Below are 17528 nucleotides of genomic sequence, written 5' to 3'. Positions count from 1 at the left end.
TCCTTGGGTTGATTACATATGCTTTTTTTTTTTTTTTTTTTTTTGTATTAGTGTTAAGGTTGTGTTATTTTACACATAAGGCTTTCATCCATGATGGCATTTATTTGTGTGTATAGTGTGAGAAAGCAATCTAAATTTATTTTTATCAAGATGTATAGCCAGTTATTCCAGCACCATTTATTAATTAGTCCATCCTTTCTCTGCTACAGTGTGATGTCACCTCTGTCTTATACAGAGTACCTCAGTGAGCACAGCATGTTTCACTGACCTACCTATCTGTTCCTGGACCAATACCACACTGTTTCAATAATTATGGCTTCATGGTATACCTGACAGATGGCAGGACAAGGCCCCTTCTTCAGTCTTCTTTCATAGAATTAATTTCCCTTTCATTTGAAGATTTTTCTCTTCCATATAAATTTTAGAATCCATTTTTTTGTCTTCTTCTGTAAACAAAACCTGCAGCATTTTTATTTCAATTGCATTGCACTATATAGGTTAACATATGGACAATCATATATAGATTAATTTTGAGTTTTTGCATCTATGAAGTTGTATATTAATATCTAGCAAATAATTTATTCAGGTTTTCTTTTTGTGTTTTTTAATATTATTTTGTCATTTTTAGCTATAAATTACCATTTTTTATACAATTAATCCTTTGTTATCTATTCTCTTTTTTTGCCATTGTTAAGAGTATTATATTTCCTGATTAATTGTTGCTGAGTTATTAGAACTTTACTGATTTCACATATTGATCTTCAGTAACCCTACTGAACTTTTTAGTTCTTAATAGTTTGTAGATGCTCTTGTGTTTTCTTTTTTTTTGTCCTTTTTGAGACCGGCTGCACCGTGCTCAGCCAGTGAGCGCACCGGTCATCCCTATATAGGATCCGAACCCGCCGCGGGAGCGTAGGAGCGCCGCACCCTCCCAAGTGTGCCACGGGCTCGGCCCAATGCTCTTGTGTTTTCTTTTTTTTTGTCCTTTTTGAGACCGGCTGCACCGTGCTCAGCCAGTGAGCGCACCGGTCATCCCTATATAGGATCCGAACCCGCCGCGGGAGCGTAGGAGCGCCGCACCCTCCCAAGTGTGCCACGGGCTCGGCCCAATGCTCTTGTGTTTTCTATGTTGACCACCATATTGTCTATTCATAAGGATATTTCAGTATCTTATTTTCATATTATTATGTCTTCTGTTTCTTTTTCTTGTTTATTATATTGGCTAGGACCTTCATCTGGTTCAGTGTGGAGTGGTAGCAATGATGGTGGGCGTCTTTGTCTGTGGAGTGTGTTTATAATTGTGGTAGTGAATTCTCCTGAACCACACATTCTCACTGTTTTGCTATGAGATTGACATTAAGCATTTTCAATATGACTAGCCAAGGCTGAGGTGTGGATTGTAGTGGAGTAATGAAATAAAGTTATTTTGTTGGTAAGAGGATTCAATCTTTACATCATTAGGATCCTGTTCTCCCTTTCTGAATCAACCCATCCATATATGTTATCACTTATCCAAAAGGTAATACATTGAAAAGAACTTACTTTAAGGGTCTCAGCTACAAATGATTTGCTCCATTTGACAGTGCTGGCTTTTTAGGAAGTGTCTTTATATTTCATTAGAAATATAAATTTAAACTTTTATATATTCTTCAAAATTTCTCATTGTTCAAATTATTTTTGTTTTGCAATTTCTTTTTTGTAGACTCCTATGAATCAAGCTTCAACCCGTTCCCACTGCATTTTCACTATTCATTTATCAAGTAAGGAACCAGGATCTGCAACTGTCCGACATGCCAAACTCCATTTGGTTGACCTGGCTGGTTCAGAGCGAGTTGCAAAGACTGGAGTAGGGGGCCAGCTTCTAACAGAAGCCAAGTATATCAACTTGTCACTACATTACTTAGAGCAGGTAAAATGGGCAGAGTGGGATGTGACTGTGTTACCATTTGTTAACCATGTACCCTAACCCTAACCCTAACCCTAGGGTTAGGGTTTTGTTTCTTTTCTTTTTTTATTGTGGTAAAAGATACATAACATAAAATTTGCCATTTTAGTCATTTTTAGGTGTACAATTCAATGACATTCCCAATGTTGTTAGCCCATCACCACTGTATTACTCTGTTTCTGTTGCTTATAACAAAATACCTGAAACTGAGTTATTTGTAAAGAAACAATATTTATTGCTTACAGTTTCGGAGGTTGGGAAGTCCAAAGTCCAAGGAATGCATCTGGTGAGAGACTTGTTAGTGGTGACAGGGACACAGTGGTCGCATGTGGCAGAATGGCAGAGCAGAGAGAGAGACTAACCTCTTCATTCACTCTCTTTTTAAAGCCACCAGAACCACTCCCATTATTCCAAGGACAGATCAATCCAATCACTAGGGCATGGTCCTCACAATCCAAAACCTCTCCAAGGCCCCACCTTTCAACTACCACAATAGGATTTTCCACCCTTTTAACACTGTCACAGGGGGGACCAAGCATCCAACACATTAAATTGGGGGGGGGGGCACAATTTAATCTATAGTAACCAATATCCATTTCTGGAACATTTTCATAATACCAAACAGAAACTCTGTACCCTTTAAATAATAACTCCCTGCTCCCCTATACCCTCAGCTCCTGGTAACCTCTATTGTACCTTCTGTCTGTATGAATGTTCCTATTCTAGGTGCCTCATATAAGTGGAGTCATGCAATACTTGTCTTTTTGTGTCTGGCTTATTTCAGTCAGCATAATGTTTTCAAGGTTCATCTGTGTCGTAGCATGTATCAGAATTTCATTCCTTCTTAAGACTGAATAATATTCAATTGTATGTATATTCTATGTTTTGTTTATCCACTTATCCACTGATGGATGCTTGGGTTGTTCATATCTTTTGGCTGCTGTGAATAATGTGGCTATGGACATAGGTATATCTACTAGTATTTCTTATAAACCATTTCATTTAAGCCTCACAATGGCCCTACATTGTAGGTGTTAGTTATTATCCCCATATTGCAGATTTTAAAATTCAAGTCTTTCCCAGGCCTTTCCAAGCTTACCCAGCTACATGTGGAATGAGGTTGTGAACCTAGATTTGTTTGGCTCCAAAGCCGATGTCCTTTTTCACTTATTGCCTTATTGTCTTTATTGTAATATTAATAGTGAGTATGAAAATAGTTATAAATGGCCTCCCATTGCTTGTTGTTTTCAGGCTGGTAAATTAACCTTTAGGATCTTAACTTAGAGATGACCAATATCTTTTCAGCTTCTGGTGATTTCATCTGCTTGGTAATTTTGACCCTGCTATGGTTCTCACAGCCTAAACTTTCCTTCCCTATCTCTACCCCAAGTTGATTACAATCCATCCCAGTATGTGCTCTATTTTTAATTTCTGAATTTGTCTCTAAGGGCAAAGAAAGCTCATCTGAATTTAGCTAAATAGATCTTACAGAAAAATAATCTGCATCTCTAAAATCAGTGGATTGAATTAGATGATTTCTTATGTTCCTTTCAGCTCTGTGAGTATAAGTGCTGTGAGCTGAATGTTAAAGATGGCAACTACTTCCAAATTCTAAAAAAAAAAGAGAAATGTGATCAAATCCTGGAGTGGAAAAGTACAGAGGATATTGGTGAGGCAGAAGGATTTGTTGATGAACATTGGGGGCTAAAAGATTTGAGAAAAAACAAAACAAAACCTTTTTTTAATGCCTAAATGAATCCTTTTGAGACTGGTGTTGTCCGGATGCTAAATTCTTGTAATGGTTGTGTCTACGGAAAAGCAGATTGAGAGAAACCTAAGGGATTCTGTCTAAACAAGGTGCACACAGTTATGCTCCGACCAGATGAATCCTAGTAATGCAGCACCCAGAATTAGGCCTGCATGGCATGGAGACCATTTTAGTGTTTTTGACAAGAGTCAGCATTCCTGAGCTCTTTCTTGCTCAAATAGTACACACTACTTATACTTAAGAGAGTTTTTTACTGAATAGGACACATTGAACATTGATATGAAAATGTAATGGACCGTATTCAAAGTGCTTTATTTCGGATAAATGTATCTACTTGTTTCAGATGGAAGCACTGTCTCTTTTAATTTTCATTATGTCCATCTGTTCATAGAAAATTATATTCATCAGTTGAATAGACTTTCTGCCAATTGTAATCACTCAAGAGAATATTATGCCCCTAATCCTTTTCCTTATTCTACACAACCTTTGCAGGCTGCTACTTCTCACTAAAACTATTTTTCTCCTCACATTTTTTTCTCTTCAAAATTCTTGTAACATCAGCCTCCTGTGAGTAGTCTTGGTGACTATGTGGCATTTGATTTTCTCTGTCATTAATTTATTTATCTAACAAATATTTCCAAGCTGAGGGCTGTGCTAAGTACTGGAGCATAGTGGTGAACAAAATAGGAAGAGCCTTTGCCCCAAAGATCTCATAGTCTGGTGTAGGGAAACATGCATGAAATGAGTCATCATTAAGTGTGTGGCTGGAGTCCAGGTAAAAGCTGAGAAGAGAAAGTAAAAGTAGTGAGGAGAGCTTGTAATGGGGCACCTGACTTGGACTGAGGAGGTGAGGGTTCATGCTGGTCCTCTGAGGGCCGGATACTAAGCAAAGACCTGAAGGAGAAGCAGAAGCGAGCAGGGCAGCGGGGGCCATAGAGCATGTCAGGCAGCGGGAGCCGAGCGCCCGGCAGCTCGTAGCTCCAGTCAGCGGAGTCAGTTCACTTGGGGGCTCAGGGACTTTCATGTGTCCTTGACCCTTGGCTCTCTGAATGTAATCTAACTGTTGCATTACTGCAGTTGTTAAGTATTCAGGTGTCTTTACAGGAAAGAAGGGGGTTCAGCATAAGATAATGGAGAGGGGAAGAGATCAGCATGAGAGGAAAGAGCATAACGTGGAAAAACTGGAGAGACTTTGCAATTTCACATGGAAAGAGATGAGTAAGAGAGAACCAAGACTACATAAGAATATGAATAATGAAAAGGGTGGGAAGGTACTTAATGAGATAACAGAATTCAAGGACTTGTATAATCAAATTCTTTTTATGTAGTTCTTCATTGTGTGGCTAATGAGACTGGAAGTGTAACATAATTTAGTTTAATTACCTTCATTCAGTCATTCACTCAGCATATTGTGATTGAGTGTCCGGGGGTGCTACGAGTTATGTTAGGCAATAGGGATAATTGTGTGACTGAGAAGCAGGCTGTGCTGCCATCTTACCCAGCAAAACAGCAAAGCATGCAAATACTGACCATACCGTAAGATAAGAGATGTAACAGAAATCCATGGAAGTGTGGGTAATTAATTACATCTTCTCCCAGTTTCAATAAATAAGACAGAGATAGAATGGGAAACAGTTTGGTAACCTGTCTTACATTACTTAGCCTACACTGGTTCTAGAAATTCAGTAAAAATTATAATTGTCTTTCTGGCCCTAATTGTGAGATGTCACACCTGCCTGAAAGGTACTGCCTGTCTGAGTTGAATGCACTTTGTTGTGCTCATAAGTAAACAACTTTCAGTTTGCCAGAGTACTGTTGGTTTTGGAGTTTTCCTTGTATATGCAGTACCTTTTCCAAAAAGTTTCCTCAAAAAACATTTTAAGCCACAATAACAGGGTATATCTTGGCCCTAAAAATGGAATCCATGGGAGGAAAAAGAAGGGAGACGTGCGTACTTGTCCTAACTGTAAACCTCACTGAGTGCTCCTGGTGTGACCTATGGTTTCTGTTAACCCAAGCATCAAGTGAGAAACCACTGGGAGTGGAGAGTCTTTGCTCTCTACCTCCACAGAAGTCAGAATCGGGGTTGCCTTCAGCAAGTTTTCCAACCTAAGTAGGACTTTTTCAGAGTTTCAGTTTCCATGCGGCTTCTACTGAACATGTTCTGTCATGTTCAGGAGAGAAACTGATGGTACCAGTGCCAGTTGTGACCACTCCAAATCGTTTTCAATTCTCAGAGTATCTTCCATGCCCTTTTGAGCTCTTTAAAAGAAAATCTCTTGAATTTATTACCCAGTATATGGAATTTTGATTCCAGGCACAGTTTCTAGGTTAGTTGGAGGTATTATTAAGTATGATGTGAGGATCCACTCTTTGTCACTTAAAGAATGCCTTTAGGAACATTTGTCATTGTATTTCCACATGAAATCTAAAATGGAAGTAAACACTAAACACACACAAACACACACAAACACACACACACACACACACACCCCAAGCCAGGTTGTATGACCACCATCCCCACAAAGAATCTCCTTTTGCCTCTTCCCCAAATACCTGCAATTTCTGGGTCATTCTGAAGACTTGTATCTGCTACAAGTGGGCTGGCCTTGTTATGGTACAATACTGCTAAAGCCCCTTGAGAGCTAAGAAGATACCTGCACATGGTCCTCTTCTAAATCCACAAAGAATCTCCTTTTGCCTCTTCCCCAAATACCTGCAATTTCTGGGTCATTCTGAAGATTTGTATCTGCTACAAGTGGGCTGGCCTTGTTATGGTACAATACTGCTAAAGCTCCTTGAGAGCTAAGAAGATACCTGCACATGGTCCTCTTCTAAATAGATGCCCCAGGTCTGGGTTTATATGCTAACACCAGTGTCCAAGGGGATCATAAAGAACATTTCCTGAAGACTCTTCCACAACACTGAGTACTTTTTGTTTTTCTAAGGACTATTCCAGAAATTATCTCTATTGATCTTTAAAACATTTCCACTAAATAGGCAGGCATTCTAATCCCTCTTTTAACGGGTGAGGAAACTGAGGCTAATATATTTAGGAGATTTGCCTAAGACCACACAAGTGGGTAAGCTGGATTCTGACTCCAAATCCCAAGTGTTTTATTTTAGCATGTACTACTTTCATTTCCTCCATTTTTAAAGACCCTAATTTCTGAACCATGATCACATTTCAATTTTTAATTCTTCTGCTTAGTAATTTTAGAGCCCTTTCTGGAGAGGACACTGGAATTGCTTCTGCAGCATCCATTCTAGGGGGTAGTAGCCAGGAGCCCATCCCAGCTCAAGGGGTAGATGCTGACTGGTCTAAGGGAATTGAAGCCTGTCCTTCTCCCAGCTACAGTGATTGGTTCAAGGGTGGACCCAGGACCCAGGCTGGTCCCTAGTGAAGCTCAGGACTTTTGTTTAATGGTTAGGGAGGAAAAGTCCTTTCTCACCTAAGCTATGAATAAGGGAGTATACAACATTAGAGCATTTGGCAGCCATCCTGTGGCCACGAGGAGAAGCAGCTTCTACCACATAGAAGATAGAACAGAGAAATGGGCAAAAACTTGGTCCTTCATGGTAGCAGTAACCTTCTGGGTCACTTCTAACCTAAAGCATTTCCTATTTCAATTAAATTAGCCAATAAATTTCCCTTACCATTGAAACTGGTTTGGGTTACATCTCTGTGACTTGTAACCAAAAGCAAGTTCATTAACACACCATTTGATTTAATATAAACAGGAAGTTTAGTAAGCATATTCTCCTTTATGTAATGTAAGTTTTCAGTGAAGCCATTGAATAGAAAAGATATCAACATTGTTTCCTAGAACAGGAGGGAAAAATAGTGGTATTTGTTTTACAGAAGAATTATAAAGTACTTAGAGAATCGTTACATACTAAATTGGTGATTCATAAGCAATAATGCCATTCTCTCCGCACATCTGTCAGATCAACCTGTTTGGTCTGGTATTTGATATTTGGGCCTACCTTGCCTGTTTCAGACATTTAATTTGTCCTCTTGGCTCTTAGGTCCTGGAGCTCTGTTCAGCATCCCTTGCCACTCAGACTTGGGTCTGCCATATTCCCCACTTCCTTTCCAATTGCATTGAAACCTTGTTCTCTCAAATCTCATTCCATACTAACAACCTTCACACTGCCTTCTAGGTGAAACTAATTAATCTGCTCATTCATTTGTTCATTTAACAGAAGTTTGTCGAGCACATGTTGTCATGTCAAATTTCTTAGTTGCAAACTGGAAAATCCACTCTAGCTATTTTATGCAGGATGGAGTTTATTAAACATAAAGAATCTCAAGAAAATTTAGAAAACTGGTACTACCCAGCTGGGAGCAGAGCAAGCCGGAGACATACCTAACTACACCATTGAACTGCTCTGCAGAATACTGCTGTTATCCCCACTTGGTACTGAGGACATTAAGTTCTGAGTTCCGGAAACTTACCCACAGCTGCCTCAGAAGAACCAGATGCTTCTGCCAGCACACACTCCCACAGATCTGATCTTCCTCCTTATGACTGCCACCTCTCATTGACCACCTCCAGTTCCCACACAGGGCTGCCTACTCATTTGAGCTAGGTCTTAAGCAAAACATGAGTTGCAAGAGAGACTAAGAAATTTAGTTGTATAGGAAGTCAAACTAGAATGTTGGTTCTTGTGAGAGTTGAGTAAAACAATTTAGTTTCTGCAGCATGTACTAAGTGCTGGACATTGTTCTAGGCAGGTGCGGATAGAGGTGTGAATAGGAAAGACAATGTCTCTGGCCTTGTAGAACAGAAAATCTAGTGGGGAAGCAGATAAATAAGTAGACAAATGTAATTTTAAATAATGATAAGTACTAGAAGGAAAATGAAATAGAGTAACGGGCTGGAGATGGGTATTATGTTTGGTAGAGTGTCCAGTGAAAGCCCTGTGAAGAGACAAAATTTGAGCAAAAATTTGAATGAGAAGCAAAAAGCTGTACAAAAATCTTGGGCAATGGCCGGCTGGAGATGGGTATTATGTTTGGTAGAGTGTCCAGTGAAAGCCCTGTGAAGAGACAAAATCTGAGCAAAAATTTGAATGAGAAGCAAAAAGCTGTACAAAAATCTTGGGCAATGGCCTTCCAGGTAAAAGGAACAGCAAGTTTAAAGGTTCCAATATGGGGATAAGCTTGGCATGTTGGGCCAACAGCAAGAAGGCCAGCGTAGGCAAGGGGAGCATTGCAGGACGTGAGGTCAGACAGGTAAACAGACTAGATCATAGAGGAGCTGGGTTATTATACTAAATGTATTGGGAAGCAACTGGAAGGCTCTGCACAGGGGGTGACTTGATGTGACTTAGGTTTTAAAAGATTCCTCTGGCTGCTCTGAGGATAATAGTCCATGCAAGGGCAAACTATTGTAGAAGCAGGGAGAGTGCTTCAAATCCTGGTGCAGTTGTCCAAGGAAGGGACCAAGGGGGCTTGACCTGGAGTGGTGGTGAGTAGAGGTGGTGAGAAGTGGTCCAATTCTGGATAAGTTTTGTAGGTAAACCTAGGAGAAATGTCTGATGAATTAGATTTTGGGGGTAGGGGTACATCGGAGATGATGCCTAGGATTGTGGCCTGAGCAACTAGGTGGATGGTGGTGCCATCAAAAGTGATGGGTAAGGCCTGGGGAAGAAGCAGGCCTGGGGCCAGAAAGGAGAGAAAATCCAGAATAAAAATCCAGGGAGAGATGTGGAATTGCCAGGAAGAGAGCAGCTCAGGAAGAGGTCGAGACTGATGGCATAAATTGGGAAGACATAAGGATATAGATGCACTTAAAAGCCAGGGAACTGAATGAGATTACATTACATAGGGAGAGTGTGTAGATAAGAAAGAGAAGAGGATCAAGAACTCCAATATTTATAATTTGGGAAGAAGAAAAGGAAGCAACTATTAACTAGTTTTTGAGGAAAGATGAAAACCAGGGAAGTGCGGTCTCTCGATTACCGAGTGAATAAGGTGTTTCTCAAAGGAGGCGATGAGTACCTGTGTTGAGTGCTTACTCAGCTCAGAAATCTAGTAAGATGGCAGTCAGTGCCTCTGGTACAATGGAGGTTACTGATGACTTTGGCAAGAGCCATCTTAGTTTAGTCCTGTAGTGGGCATGCTGAATGGGAACCATGCAGAGGAGAGAGAGAAACTGATGCAGAAGTGAGAGGAGGTGATCGTAGGAGCAAAGTAGGTGAGAGCAGAAGGGGAGGAAGGGGGCTGGCCTTAGAGATTTAGTGACGGGAGCGTGAGAGAGTTCTGGTCCGGTTGCTGATATCTAGTTGGAAGGATGGCCAGCCGCTCAAACTGAAGTTGGTGAGAGGAGAGGTTGGATAAATGTGTGAAGAAAGGAGACTACAGGAAGAAGGCCTCATTTCTGAGGGTGAAAAAGTGTTTGTTGAGAAAGAGATCATAGGATTGCTGGTTTATAGTGACATCTGTGGTCATGAAGTTTAAGCAAGACTGGAGGTATAGTTGTATGTTTTTGCTCAAAGCAGCCATCAGAAAACAATGCTTCCATCTTGTTTTGTAAACCAAAGGAGTAGAAGACTTTCTGATGATGGGAATAACAGACCTGGAAGAAGCGAGGACTAGAACAATGGCAGGTGTTGGCAGGAGTATTTTCAGGAGCCAGGGTTTTGTGATGCTGCTTGAGTCACATTTTGTGGGTCACTTATTCCTGTTGCTTTGTAATGGACATCCTAGCAGTGGCTTCATCTCCCCAGGATAACTCTGAGCCCCTGGTGCCTCCCTTTGGGGACAACCCCAGCAGCCTTTTATCCATCTAACATCTGTCTGCCTCATACCTTCCTATTAAATACCTAAGAAACACATGAAGAATAAGATGAACAAGCCTGTGCTGAACCAAGGTAAACTACGTCCATCACTTATAATGACAGCAAACACATGTACAGCACTTACAGGCTAGGTGCCACTCAGAGTAATTTGCACATTTTTACTCTGTTAATCATCCCAACTACTTATGAGGTAGATTACTATTTTTATCCCTCTTTTACAGACGAGGAGACTGAGGTAGAGACGTTGAGTGACATGCCTTTGTAAGACGAGGACTTGTACCTGGACAACCTTGCATCGGAATCTGGGATCTCAACCTTATCCTATATTGCTTCCCATAGTTCTTATTTACTCTTCTGCCTCTTCTACCTTAGAGATGGGGCTTATGGCCCAATTTTGGTAGGATTAAAGTAACTTGTACCTGGACAACCTTGCATCGGAATCTGGGATCTCAACCTTATCCTATATTGCTTCCCGTAGTTCTTATTTACTCTTCTGCCTCTTCTACCTTAGAGATGGGGCTTATGGCCCAATTTTGGTAGGATTAAAGTATTCAGGCATGATTTACTCCTGTGTTTTTATACAAATTTTCCAATGACTGAAAACAGAATAATAGTGCATCTAATTCCACACAAGTAATTTCATCTGTCCAAAAATTACAGGAAGCACATGCTAGGGTTATGCTGCATTCACTTATTCCGCCTTCACCATTTTTGTAATAAGTATTGTTAAGATACTTATTCTGCACCCAAGTTTTGGGTGTCTCCCTGCATTTAGTTATTCTTTCTTTCTGTATTTTTATTGCTGTTGAAGCTCAGTTGTTTGTCATGTGTGCATTTTCTGCTAAGTTAATGGCATTATTTTTCTACTTTACCACAGGTTATCATTGCCCTTTCAGAAAAACACCGTTCACACATTCCTTATAGGAACTCCATGATGACCAGTGTCCTAAGAGACAGTTTGGGAGGGAACTGCATGACAACTATGATTGCAACACTCTCCTTAGAGAAAAGGAATATCGATGTATGTTCATTCTTCTTTCTGGAGATCTTAATCTGGGTTTTTACTGCTAGCTTGTGAGGTGGAGTTAGGGTCCCGGGTGGGTTTCCATCTTTTCAGCTGGATTGAAATATGCCTTCAGAAGTAAAAGCCCTGCAGAGTTCACAGATTTGGGTTGTTTGCCAGCATCATAATAACCCCGTTTGAGAACTGACTTCACATAGCACAGGATGGTTTGAAGAAGTCTCATACACAAATTTTGGAAGGCCTGCTCTTGGGTTTGTTACCTCAGCCAGAAACATAAGTGATGTGACCAGGCAGCTTCTCCTGCTATTTTGCTGCTGATTACTAAGATCCAGATACCTTGGAGATAGCCCTGAGATGTTTCCCTAATCATGTAGCAGGGTGCAGCACGCAGGATGCTGTGGCTGCCAAATGACTTTCCTGGGTTGCTTGGGAGCCAGGTGATGTTTCATGGATTTCAGTTGAATGTTTGGGATCAGACACTCTCCGAAAGAGGAAAACAGGAAGCAGTAGGGTGCTTCTCAAAACAAGGGCAAGCCTCTGATTGTAAGATACCTTGAAAAATCTCTCCTTTTGGTCTGTTACAAATATTTATTTTGTAGTCCTTAATGTTTGTGGGTTATGGTAGCTGTTATGATTATCATTTATACATGTAGTTCTGGTTTAACAGGTGAGAGGTTGAAAATCACGTGCCAGTTGCCACTTAGGACCTTAGGCTCTGCCACATTTTTGGCATTGGTCACTTTATTAAGCCAAGACAAAATTTTGATAAAAAATAATGTCCTAGAGCAAAGCTCCCTAATTTGGAGGCATATTTCCCCATCGTGATTTTTTTACATACATCACTTTTTAGGTGTGCCTATTTTTTCTGTGAATACAAGTTGAAGTTCATCTAGAGAGAGATATCTCTCTATGCCATAATATTTTAAGTTATTTTTTCTTCTCAGGAGTCTATATCTACATGCAGATTTGCACAACGAGTGGCACTGATAAAAAATGAAGCTGTTCTTAATGAAGAAATTGATCCCAGATTGGTAAGCAACTTTTAACTGCCTATGATTAAAAAAAAAAAAGTCAGAGAGTATCAAAGATTAGCTGAAACTTGGAGGGGCACTTACTCTTCCCAGGCAGTGAGAAATTGATCCCAGATTGGTAAGCAACTTTTAACTGCCTATGATTAAAAAAAAAAAAGTCAAAGAGTATCAAAGATTAGCTGAAACTTGGAGGGGCACTTACTCTTCCCAGTCTAAGTACTAAAAGTGCATTTACTCCTTTAATTCCCAGAACACCCTTATGAGTAGATGCTATCTCTATCTCCACTTTACAGATGTCAAAAGTGAGGCACAAAGATGTTAAATAACTAGATCAGAGCAGTGCTAATAAATAGCAGAGCCAGGTGAGACAGTCTGAGTTAAGAGTCTGCGCTCTTACCTGCTGTTCCTTAATGTTTCACTACAGAGGCGTGCAGTGAGTCTTGAGGACTCAAACAACAGAATCATACACAATTATATTTATATGCAGCTCTTAGCCTTTCAAAAACATCAGTTTAACTTTCTAAAGACACTAATAGTCCATCTTTTATATAAGCTTATAAAGAAAGAAAAGTCTTAATGGTTATTAAATAAAACCAGATTTTGCATAACTGTCCTGCTGCTTATCCTAGAGATTTTTAAAAAGCAATTATCAGTTTGATTCATGGAACAAGGGCCAAGCTTCTGGTTTTATAACAGTAAATCCTATTTTATCAAAGCACTGTTTTAATCAAAAAAAATTTATAAGTTACATGACTCAGTTACTCATTATAAATACAGATATTTTCTCTTCCCTCTGTTTTGTTAGTTTTCTACATATGAAATGCAAGCTCATGTCAACATTAAAAATGTTGAAACAAAATATCTCAATTTTGTCATATTCCATAATTAAGATAATATTTTTTAAAAATCACTCAGCTTTTTTCATTCCTCTAGAAAATAAGTAGGTGGAGGCTTAGCAGTATGCATTACTAAAAAAAGGTGTGTTACCAATAGAGCTTCATTTATAAGTTTCTGGAGCTCAAAAAAAATTTCTCAAATTCACTGTTATCCATGTTAATTACTTCCTCTTGATTGTCTGCCCTTTTTCCCCCAAAATCATTCCACTGAAGAATAGAGGGAAAGGAGGATAAAAGAATGATAGGGCTATCTGTTTTATCCTGCTCGCTTCAGGGAGCACCAAGCTCCCCTGATGAAATTCTCTTCTGGAGAAACCAGTGGCTAAGGCAGGATCTATTTCCAGTACAGGCCCTGGTCAGATACCAGCAACACACAGTCAGTCCCCAACTGGAAAAAGGAGCAGAGTGCAAAGGAAAGATTCGAGTGGAACTGAACTGCTGGGGTGAATTTTTCTGCTGTCCCTGTCCCTTCCAGCAGCCCTGTAGCATTACTGTGCAGAATGAGAAAGGTAGTAACAAAGTTACTAGCCTAAAGACAAAAATCGGTCTATAATTTAAGGAAAATAAATATATTAGATATTGGAGGGGTGTAGCATTACTGTGCAGAATGAGAAAGGTAGTAACAAAGTTACTAGCCTAAAGACAAAAATAGGTCTATAATTTAAGGAAAATAAATATATTAGATATTGGAGGGTTTTTTTTCTTTATATTTGTCTAGAGAGACTTTTCTCTGAAGGAACTTAAAGAATTTGAAGAAAGGTGAACATTATCATGTGTTTGATTTAGGTCTATGACAGATTTAAAGAAAAGAGAAATCAAGAGTCAAAAAGCTAATAGCTGATAATTGAGCAAATGTTGATATCTTCCCGGTGCAGAATAATCTAGTAATTGACAAGTGTTGTTTCCCGGTCTCTTTTATAATTGCTTCTAAAAAAAATGATATTCCTGTTCATTGTTTTACATAGAGAGCTTGTCTGAAGCACAAGCGACAATTGAAAATTTGTCCTAAAAACCACCCAAGATACAATTTGGGTGGATTTCCTGTATCTTGCTCTCAAAATTTAATGGCTGATGTGGAACCAGCCCTGTATGATCAGGATCATCAAGGATTTGTCCTGCTTTCTTTACATGTATTAGTACCTCGGAAAGATGAGGTGATAAAAGAACTGTGAGCAAGGCCACAGTCTGTGGTGACTGAGCATGGGCCAAAATCTTCTAAGGATGGTTCTAATTCCAGAGTTCCTGCAGTAATTTGATGGGAGGTGTCACTGTAATAATCTCAAAACCATGAAAATTTGGCTTCATTTTGAGATTTCTATTCAATAAGACAGAAAAATAATTTGGTATTAGATTTGACTTTGACAGCCTTAGTAGAAGTACAAAATATGATATCAATATTAATTTAGTAGAAGAGGGTACAAATGAATGACTCACATAGTCCTTATCTAAGGATTTTCATTCTTCATAGCTTGGTGATTCTGAGAATGTTTTTTGAAAGAAGCAAGCAAACAAAAGCCACACAACCTTGTGTGGATTTTTTATTTTTAAATAAAATTCTAGGAGGATTGACATGTTCAAAATAATCAGTATCACATTTGGGGGGACTTCTGGTTCTGTTGATGTGGTGCAGGTAGCCTGAAACTCACCTATATAAAATTGCACAAGCATCTTTGAAATACATCTGAAGTTGAAAGAGGTAAGGAAATTCTCCAAGGCTTGTGAAAAAAGCTGATGCTGCAGTTGTCCTGGAGTGAAGGGGTAAAGAGGACTGTAACAAAGGCACAAAAGTCAAAGCCCTGGGACTTTACAAAATTGAAGCTAAGATGTCCTCTCCCCTCTTCAACATAAAACAAAGGAAAGGGTGAACAGAAAGAAAAAGCTGTCCACTGGCATAGGGACATGTTAGGACAGCTTGTCTGCCTTAGCCTGGACTCAAGGTAGAATAAAAAGTAGTTTCTCTGAAAATTTGAAAGCCTAGGCTCTACCTCACCTGGGTTTAAAGTTCAAATTCACACAACCCCCTTAGTATGGCAACCCCCAAGCAAAGAAGTAAGGAAATGAACAAAGCTACGAAAAGGAGAAGGAAGGAAAGGAGGGAGGGAGAGAGGAACTGACTTTTTTAAAAAAATGTTTTGAGTAATACCAAATATTCAAGAAAGAATAAAAGCTGAATTGAGCCTGCTAATTTTTGTTTTAGAAATATTGCATTATGATCATAAGATTATTAATATGATGTGTGGTATCATGGCTTAGGTGGGTTTATTTCAGGAATTTAAGGATAATCTGTCACTAGAAAATATATCCATGTATAGTAGAAGATGGAAAAAATAAAAATCAAATTTAGGATAATAGTAATGGGGAATTCATTTAGGTAAGGTTATGCAGGAGTGAGGGCTTCAAAAGAGTCCGTAATACTTTATTTTTTAAGTAGTAGGTACAAGATGTTCTTTTATTTATTTAATAGTAATGGGGAATTCATTTAGGTAAGGTTATGCAGGAGTGAGGGCTTCAAAAGAGTCCATAATACTTTATTTTTTAAGTAGTAGGTACAAGATGTTCTTTTATTTATTTGTTTATTTATTTGTATATCTGATAGAGTTCATTCTGAAAAACCATTCACATGAACTAAGGTGATGTATCACATTCACAGTTAAAAAGAGAAAAACTATATCGTCTCATCACTAGTTGCATAAAAAGTATTTGATAACATTAAATTTCCATTCATACTTTGCAAAAACTCATCAAACTATGAACATATATAAGTGAACATTTTAAAGCTGATTGAGCGTATCAACCAAAAATTATATTAAACATTATTTTAAAAGTGAAATGTTAGAAGTAATAAGACAAGAATGTCTTAAGAATTGTACTTAGAAGTCCTAGTTAAGACAGTGAGACAATAAAAAGAAATAAAATGTGTGAGAATTAGAAAAGAAGAAAAACGTCTGTCATTACCTGCAGACAAATTTATTGCTTATAGAGAACATCCAGGATTATTTAATGATAAACAGACCCCCCAAATATTCAGAAATTATTTGGTGCAAAATTTATACATAAAAATGTATTGTTTTCCTATACACGAGAAGCCAGCAATTAGAAATATAATTTTTTAAAATTTCCACTTACAATATCAAAAAAATATTTAAATCCCTGTTACAAAATCTAATTAAAGACATATCAGATATTTATAGAGAAAATTAGAAATCTTTATTGAAAGGAATCAATGAATAGTTACATCATATTCATGGATGGGATGATTTAATATCATTAATTTGGTGTCTTACTAAATTAACTTTTTAATTAAATGTAATTCCAGTTAAATTTGAGGAGGGCCTTTGGTAGAATTTGATGAGCTGAATCTAAAATTTATATGGAAGAGCAAATGGCCAAGAATAGCCAAGTCTATTCTGGAAAAGAACAAGACAGAAGGGGCTTCAGTTATCTAGATGCCAAAATTTCTTAAGGTATAGCAATTAAAGCAGTGTGATATTGCCACACATATAGTCAAATAGACAAATGTTTTCGACCAATAGCCCAGAAAACATACACATTTATATGTGGAAACATGATATATAACATAATTATATCTTATATGCAAATCTTGTATACTTAGCTATGTAAAAAATAAATTAAAATTCTATCCCTATCTTGTACCTTATGCAAAATATAATCCACCTAAATGTGAAAAGCAAAGTCTTAACATTTTTGAGAGATCATGTAGGAATATATTCCTGTAGTTTTGGGTAAGATAGACTTTCTCTAAGAGGACACAAAAGTACAACTCATAAAGAAAGAAGTTGCTAATTAAATTATATTGAAATTCAGACCTTTCAATTAACAAAAAGAGCACCACAAAGTGAAAAACATGGCATTGATTGGGAGAAAACAGGTGCATTGAATAAAACTAACAAAGGATTCACATCCAGAATAAAGAAGCCTGCAAATCAATAAGGAAAAGAAAAACAAATCAATTGAAACATGGGCAAGAATGTGAGTAAATGATTCTCAGAAGAAGAAAACCAAACAGACAATATACGTATGCAAAGATGATCAACCT

The 17528-nt window shown here is 38.4% G+C and overlaps 1 protein-coding gene across 1 annotated transcript in view; it reads left to right on the top strand.

Annotated features, from left to right (window-relative positions):
* KIF6 (kinesin family member 6) overlaps nt 1–17528 on the top strand; it is a gene marked incomplete at its 3' end in the record, with an annotated part of 243976 nt that overhangs the window by 79741 nt on the left and 146707 nt on the right. Inside the window, exons 5-7 of the mRNA XM_008581913.1 lie at nt 1703–1909; nt 11398–11541; nt 12489–12575. Coding sequence (XP_008580135.1) covers nt 1703–1909; nt 11398–11541; nt 12489–12575 — 438 coding nt within the window. The remainder of the gene's footprint in view (nt 1–1702; nt 1910–11397; nt 11542–12488; nt 12576–17528) is intronic.

This window comes from Galeopterus variegatus, unplaced genomic scaffold (genome assembly GCF_000696425.1).
Source record: "Galeopterus variegatus unplaced genomic scaffold, G_variegatus-3.0.2 Scaffold2487, whole genome shotgun sequence".
Taxonomy (NCBI): domain Eukaryota; kingdom Metazoa; phylum Chordata; class Mammalia; order Dermoptera; family Cynocephalidae; genus Galeopterus; species Galeopterus variegatus.
This window is presented reverse-complemented; position numbering and strand designations above follow the sequence as displayed.